The sequence below is a fragment of the Papilio machaon genome, chromosome Z (genome assembly GCF_912999745.1).
Source record: "Papilio machaon chromosome Z, ilPapMach1.1, whole genome shotgun sequence".
NCBI classification, from domain to species: domain Eukaryota; kingdom Metazoa; phylum Arthropoda; class Insecta; order Lepidoptera; family Papilionidae; genus Papilio; species Papilio machaon.
Window position 1 is genome coordinate 3633210 of NC_060016.1, and position 8456 is coordinate 3641665.

Genomic DNA, 8456 nt, shown 5'->3' on the forward strand with positions numbered 1-8456 from the left:
ATCAAGAAGAACGCATAGGCTACTAGTAAAGTTTTTTTTAATTCCACGCTGACGGAGTCCCGGGCGACAGACACATTAGATAGTTACAATTTAATTTCGATATTCAAAAAAATCATACGATCCAAATTTTTAACCATTTCATTTATTTTGATAGACAAAAAACTATCAATGTAATAGTAATAAGAAATTTTCTATCCAATGAAATTTATTGATCTGCAAATATGTTAATTAAAAGCGCACTTCTTGCCAACTGCACTTTTTCCAGACACGGTAGACTTTTTACTCATTATTGATTTCGTGTCGCATTTCTCTTCCGCTTGTGTTTCAGTCAGATCTTCTACCGATATCGCAGGAGTTACTGTTGCATTACCTTCGCTAAACTTCGACGGACATATTGGCTGATATATTCCGAAACGATCCTAAAAATTTAAAGTTATAATTTTATTGTTATTATTTGTAAATTATTAATTTTGATAGACTGACTTTTCAAAGTAGCTAAGGCAAGACAGATTTTATGGAAATCCTTGAGCTACGCATACGTCCAATAACTAGTAACAAAATTTTTTGTATGATACTCGTAATAATGTTGTGTGTCAAGTAACTTAATATTGTGTCCAGTTTTTAACCTGTAATTAAATCGTCAGAACTTAATCGGTTAATAAACTGAATATTTCAAATATACCTACACAACGACCTATCATCATAAACAACATAATAAACAATAAGAAAAATAATACGCAGTAGAGAATAATGGATAAAGATCTAATTAGCCTAATTGCGAATGAGAGGAAATACACGTGTTGTCGAAAATATTTATTAGAAGTACCGGAAAGAAATATCTGTAAACAATAAATGGAGCCATTTCCTTAGCGAAAACAACGATTCATATAAGAATAAGTGTCGAGTAGCTTCGAGATGGTTCAATGAGTTTGTCAAGACGACGAAAAATAATTGGATGGAGGAAGCTAGACATTATAGAAAGCATTAAAGACGGCTTATGTACCTTTATGTAAATTATTATGGTGGCATCAATCCCGTATTCGGTCGGTCAACGCCCATTCGAAAGTCAGTAAAATTTTAATGCCTTTTCTTTTCAATATTTAGTCGGAATGCAAAAACCGGTGAAACGGTTTCAACAATTTTCCAGAAACGTGCTTTAAAGTGATGTTTTTTTTTATTTATTTAGAAGTCTGTGTGTAAAAACAACATGTATTTTTCAATCCCAGTAAGGGAGTAAAATAAGAATCATTTCATTCGCTCCGAATGTATTTAACAAAACTCAGTGGCGAAATAAAATGTTTTGAAAGCTATTTCATTCCTCGAGCTTTACTTTGGAAATTGAAGCAACATCGTTTTATAATCATGGTTATATTGCAAGTAAAGACCAATTTAAATACAGGTTTATTTCCCTTTAAAAATCAAGACAGAAATAAAATATTCATCACTTTGAATATAAACGGTAGACGAAGTTCAAAAGTTTGTGTTTTAATTTTTAATCGACTACAAAACTGAAGAGGTTTTCAATTCACTATGTTGATTCCTCAGATATTGTTTTAGGTTTTTGAATGTGGAAGACGTAAGAGAGATGTACTAGAACCATCCCAATTAGAAATCTCTGTCAACGTCTTTTGGGTAACGGGTGTGTATTTTGTTGGTTAATATGTTTCGTAATTTCTTATAATATCACGGTAATTCATCGATATTATTAATAACACAATTGAATTAAAGAACGGCTTAAAAAAGGGAGTTTTAGCGAAAAAAAATTCACAGTAACTTGGAAATCAGAATGCTTCAATGTAACACTTTGAAATTAATAAACCTTTAAATTGTTTTACTTCCTAATAAAAATAGTTACCTTAGGATATCGGTTATAATTATATTGGGGATGACAGATGCATGGGCGAGGTGGGGGTAATTTGTAACTCTCATGCGAAGAAGGTTCACTCTTAGGTGTTGGCGGTGTCTCATAACCTGTAACGTTTATTAATATTTTACTGTAATTTTAAATGTTTATCCCTGTTTTCCAGATGAAAATGGTCACTACAATGATTATGAAACAAAATTCATAGGCTCTAATAATTAAATTATATGTTACTAATATTATAAATGCGAATGTTTGGATGTATGGATGTTTGTTTGAAGGTATCTCCGGAACGGCTCAACGAATCTTGATGAAATTTGGCATTAATATAGAACATAGTCTGGAAGAACACATAGGCTACTTATTACGTTTTTTTTAATTAAGCGCGGACAGAGTTGCGGGCGACAGGTAGTTAAATGTTAGAATTGAAAAATAAATATAAATAATAAAAACCGACTCATCATTACTATCCTTTTTATTTTGATCATCCACGATTAAATTATGATTATAAGGCACTGACTACCTCTTTTGTATAAAACATTATCAACTGCATTATCAAAATGACATGTAAAATATGTTAACAAATATTTGTAAGGTCTATGAAAATAAATTTTATAAAAATTATATTTCATAAATTCATATAACATATTCGATATAAAAATTAATCATTTTGCTTTCAACATAAAATTATGTTGATGTCATCGACAGATTTTACGTTTCAATTTGGTCGTGTAACAATGTGTTCATAATTAAAATAAAATTTTCTCCGAAGCGGCACCAACAAATGCTTTGTTTGTAAAATACAAACGACACTTTATGAACGTTGTTCAATTTGACAATATAATGTTATATGCATTATATTTAAATATAATTTTTTAAGAATTCCTTACCATTTTAATGAATTTATTAAATTACGACAGTTTCAAACGATTGAACTTTGTTAAATGAAGGAAAATACATAAGAGCATCGCTGTTGCAATGGTTAAGCACCAGTCATGTAATCTTAAGGTCCGGGTTTGATCCTCGCCATGTAACTAAATCTGGTTTTTCACATTAAAATTTCGAAAATAAATTCAAAGATTTGTGTAAAGCTGAGCAATCTGCACTGGTCCAGTGTAATTGATTAAGAACCAGTCAACCCTAACATAGGATAGGCTCCGAGCCCCACGGTGGCGACGTGTATGAGTTTAAGGCGATATATGTAGTTTCGGCTTTTTATACGGCTCGGCGCGTCGCGACTGACTCCTAACAATCCAGACAGCGCGTAAAGTGAGGAATATCTAAACTTGTGCATATCAAAATCAGTCGTTAAAAGTTACTCAGGAGTCGTATCCTGACATAAGTTTTACTTGAGAAATTTAAAGTTGAATGTAAATGAAACTACTTATACTTTATGAAATAAACTTTCCCTAAAAAAATGTTAGATTGTTTATCAAAACCGATTGAAGAAAAAGGACGAGATTACTACAAGGTAATCGGCGAATAGTTGTTTATTAAAACAAGTATACCTTTAAAATTATTCATTCGACGTAAAGTTCTCTTCAATTTCTTTCTCATTCTTTTTTCCCACGCTCTTTCAGCGGCTGCAAAGTTTAGGTTATTATATCATATAAAAAATCGTATAAAAAAGGCGATGTCAAACTTTGCTGGTCAATTAATTACCGACATTTGTGTTACGATAAAAACTATTAAGGTGTGACTAATTTCATTTTATTATAATGATGTCCCTGCGAATCTCTACTGACGTCACATTCGTATCTTATCTTACACAGTTATTTTTTAATTACCATACTGAAGAAATGAAAAATATACAAATCTCGTTGCTATTTTCATTTTCCACTTAGCATCGAGCACTCTCGAATGTACATTTAGAATATCAACATCACAGCAATACTGTGCAATATGTAGAAATAATACCTTCTTCTAATACTACTTGGTATTAGACAAAACAATTCCCTTTGATCATGTAAAATAATGAGATTTTTATGAAGTACAATTTCATAAAAAATCTTATTACTAGAATCTAATAATCTATCTAATAATCTAATAATAATCTAATAATCTAATAATAATCTAATAATCTATCTAGCCAACCAATGGTACAGTTTTAATTACATATTGCTAAAAATGATCTTCATCAAGAGAAAGTATTTGTATAATACATTCAAATTATTCTAGAAAATCTCATGTTTCTATCAATCAATGAATAAATACACTTTGAATGTAAAAATTAATTACTTCAGAAAAACTTAATAAACAAGCTTATTAAATTGTAAACGAATTTATATCAGATTTTCTGAAGCTACTTACCAAGTTTTTCTTTTGCTATAATATCAAATTCGAACAAACTGTACGCCGTGTAAAATAGTTCTGCTATGTCTTCTCTAATCTCTATAACCGGTATTTCCATAGCTTCTTCAACAGCCTTTACAAGTTCTACGTAAGCGGTATCGTAACGAAGTATATCATCGTTGACATGTTGATATACAGCTTTGTCAACCGTATTCGAAACAAGTGCGAACATAGTCTCCGATAATGTTGGTTCCGGTGTTGGGACAGGTTCTAGTAACATGGGTTATATAATTTTATAGTCTTCTAATAAAAACAAAAATAGAAAAATCACTACGATTACAAATAAAAGTAACGACCCATGTTGTGGCTTGAATCTATTTAGCTTTAGTTTTATTAATTTGTACTTAAACTTGCTATTTTCAAACTCCCACTCAATAAAATCGTTACTAAGACGGAAGAAGAAGAGTATAATTTTTTGGGATTCAGATCTATCGAAATGTTGTCAGTGTTTTAAGAGCAGCATAGAGGCGAAAGATTAGAGGAGTATCGTATAAAGAGGTGATAGTTATGTATATTATTTTAAATCATAAAATACCTGGTGTAGGTACGGTGGTAGCGGAAGTAACAATAGATATAAACGATGAAGATTCTGTGTTTAAGTGACCGATACTTTCTTCAGGGGTTTCAACAAATTTCGGTGGATTATGTTTGGTATATATTTTATTTAAATCATTTTTCAAATCTATGTCTTCGTATTGAAAAACAACTTTATCCTTCTGCCAAAAAAATGTTTTAATACTGTAGGTAAATTTATATTACAGAAATGAAATATGAATTTATGATTCTTGGACTATCATATACGAGGACTAGTATTGCGGATATACCTGTAAATATGGTGCATTTGATGATAGACCTAACGAATCTCTTATTTCTTTATCGAGAACTTCAGCTGGTCTTGTAAAATACTCAGCAGCTTCTTTTAATATTTCCTTTCTCTTGCCCAAATGAATCATTTTGGCGACGAAAGAAGACATCATCGATTTTATCTTAAAAATATTAAGTGTAATGGCGTATATCTATAATCTCCCATCAATAGAGGAATATGTGATAGAGTTCTATTGCTTTGTGCCTTATCGAAATTGCAAGGAATGGATTACGCCATTGATTGAATTCACATGGCTTTGATAACTACTGCGGATATTAATTACTGTTCAGAGACTCATTCGGTTGAATGCAACTTAATTAAACTAAATGGCTTAAATGATATCGGCACCAGACACGTATAATCTCAAAGTGCTCATACCTCGGGATGCACTGTCAAATACGATTCTTGCTCCAACTGAATGGTCATTCCTAGTCGTTTTATAGATTCATCTTGATGCGGCGCTAACACTTCCCAGTCGTTTTCCAAGATTCCCTTTACTGACAAATTTTGTGATGGCATACCTTTCATAACCTGTCTAAGCGGCATGATTACTAAAAATTAGGTGTGGACAATAACGTGATTTAAACTATTAAATAATTCTAATTTTACTTTTTTATATCACGCGATTAAAATATATTATGACGTATGTGACATTTCGAACGATTTTGCTTGTATTGTCATGATATTTTAATTTCGAATTCGAATTATTATATAGGTAGTAAATGGCCAATTGGACCAAAATCACTGATATCTATGATTGGATGTGCGATTGCTCTGACAGCTTATACTTTGTTTCGATTTAAACACGCCAGTTACGTGACAGTTATTTCTGTCTATATTATTAGTCCGATGCCACTCCATTGCCACAAACCGCTACCATCAGCGCCACAATGTCGAAAATCAAATAGACACAAAAATAACGTCTCATAGCCAGTCCATTTATAGAGATTAGTGACCACACTACTTTCACTGATATAAATCTTTTCTATCACCATGTACCCATAGCTAAATTCTATTTTTATCTGTCTATCTTTCGCCTGACATAACTCGTTAATTTTTTTAAGCCCATCGCTTTTATAAACACACTAGCTTTTACCCTCGACTCCGTCCGCGCGGAATAAAAAAAAATGCACACAAGATAAAAAAGTTCCTATGTCCGTCTCCTAGTTCTAAGCTACCTCCCCATCAATTTTCAGCTAAATCAGTTCGACCGATCTTGAGTTATAAATAGTGTTACTAACACGACTTTCTTTTATATATAGGTATATAAATATATAGATTAAACCAATTGAACCCGACACGCGTTGCAATGTTAATTAAGTCAGCATCCTCATAACATCCAATCTAAACCAAACTTTCATCACAATCTGATTAATGACTGTTTAGAAATTCATTCGCAAATATATAGACATCGTATTATTATGTTTTCACATTCATTTTTATTTTTAGCTTCAGACCACGACATGATCTAAATTAATGAAATAATATTAAAAAATCGCTACAAGTTTTAATAAAAAAGTTGATTACTTTCTCCTGCATAACGCACGCACCCCTCTGAATGGCATGCGATTATTTGTAATACTAATCCTCTTAGAATATATATGCCAATAAAACTTGTCGTGTTTGTATTTCCCCTTCCCGAATTTGTCATTTTCTTCATAACATAACGTCTAATCTTACTAATATTATAAATGCGAATGTTTAGATGGATGGATGTTTGTTTGAAGGTATCTCCAGAACGGCTTAATAGATCTTGATGAAATTTGGCATAGATGCAGATAATAGACTGGAAGAACACAGAGGCTATTTATTAAGCTTTTGTTGAATTGAATCGCGGCCGACAGCTAGTAATTCTATAAAACTAAAATGAGATTAATAGGTAAAGCGCCTGTTCATTTTTTCTTCAAAATTCTCGGTTTTGTGAAAAACCTCGATTGTAACATAATAATATTTAAAGATTTCATATTTCGTTTGTTAAAGTCTAAATATATAATCTTAAAAATGTGAGCTTAACTTCAATCTGGGTTCAATTGCTATAAGACAGCTTTTGAGACTACTAAAAAAATATAATACATCTCGATTTATTGAATTCGAAGATTGCTGATTTTGTATGAGAAAAAGGATAACGTGAATGAAATTGTGATGCTTACGATGCTATCGACCTCAAAATAGAGTTTATTAAAAAAGCCAAAGCGAGCGTCCCCAATAATACCTTTGCGATTTTATTTGGAACAACAACATGTGGGCGTACACGCGGTGTTGCTTATAAATAAATAAGTAGCTGTCACCCGCAACTCCGTCGGCGCGGAATTAGAAAAACAAACTTAATTAGTAGCCTATGTGTCCTTTAAGACTGTGTTCTTCATCTATACCAAATTTTATCGAGATCCATGCACCCGTTCTGGAGATACCTTGTAACAAACATCATCCATGGAACCATCCATCTAAACATTCGCAATTATAAGATTTTATCCCGCGTAATCGGCGACGTCGCGACGGCGCGATGACAGTTGACAACTGCGGTGATCGCAAGTTGGAACTATTGGAACGTTAAACACATGTTTTGAGATTTGACCTTTTAAATTTGATAATGAACTCATTACATAGTAAAGAATTTGATATATTTTTTCATATTATTAGTTAAAGTCACAAACAATATTTAAATTTGAAAATACATCTTATTCATGTTTATATTTGTTTGAAATAAAATGTAACGTAATATTACGCTACTGCCGCCCGAAACGGCAAAAGAAGAATCAACTGGTTTTCTACAGTTGCTGAAAGTCGAAAATACGAAGTGAAAATAAAGATAAGTATTTGAAAATGCTTTAATAGTTCAACTGCATAGTTTTGATACTTGAATCTTTTAAATAAAGTATTAAATATCCATTTACAAGTAATCTAAGTGTATATAAATAGTATTAACATGAATTAGCAAGATATAATGAGTATTGAGACTAAAACAGACAATTTTTTTTTCTTCTGTATTATATAATTCAGATCTCTGTTAAAATTCATATTTTTTACTAATTTTTGTAATTACTTGTTATTGAAATACGTGCTTGGTATAAAATAAAATCAAATATGTATAATTATACTAGCTGCCGCCCGCGACTCCCCTGTGTCAAATTATGTTTTACATCTGTGCCAAATTTCATAAAGATCCGTTGAGTCGTTCCGGAGATACCTTCAAACAAACATCCATCCATTGATATAAACATTCGCATTTACAATAAAGATTAGTGAGCTATTATTTTACATGTAGTAAACGCGAAAATATGTTTCTGTCAATACAATAAAATATTTCAAGGAATAAGCAGAGGTAGAGTTTCATTTAGTAATTACAATGAATTTGTGCATTGTGCAAAACGCGAAACC

General features: G+C 31.7%; 1 protein-coding gene across 1 annotated transcript; it reads right to left on the bottom strand.

The window, feature by feature from the left end:
* Positions 1–212: 212 nt before the first annotated feature.
* LOC106719762 lies at positions 213–5622 on the bottom strand. The gene is made up of 7 exons (XM_014514203.2): positions 5457–5622; positions 5038–5199; positions 4749–4929; positions 4172–4423; positions 3370–3444; positions 1856–1971; positions 213–419 (listed from the first exon to the last, which is right to left on the bottom strand). Exons 1-7 carry the CDS (start codon positions 5604–5606, stop codon positions 225–227), a joined length of 1131 nt encoding a protein of 376 aa, XP_014369689.2. The 5' UTR covers positions 5607–5622; the 3' UTR covers positions 213–224.
* Positions 5623–8456: the final 2834 nt, after the last annotated feature.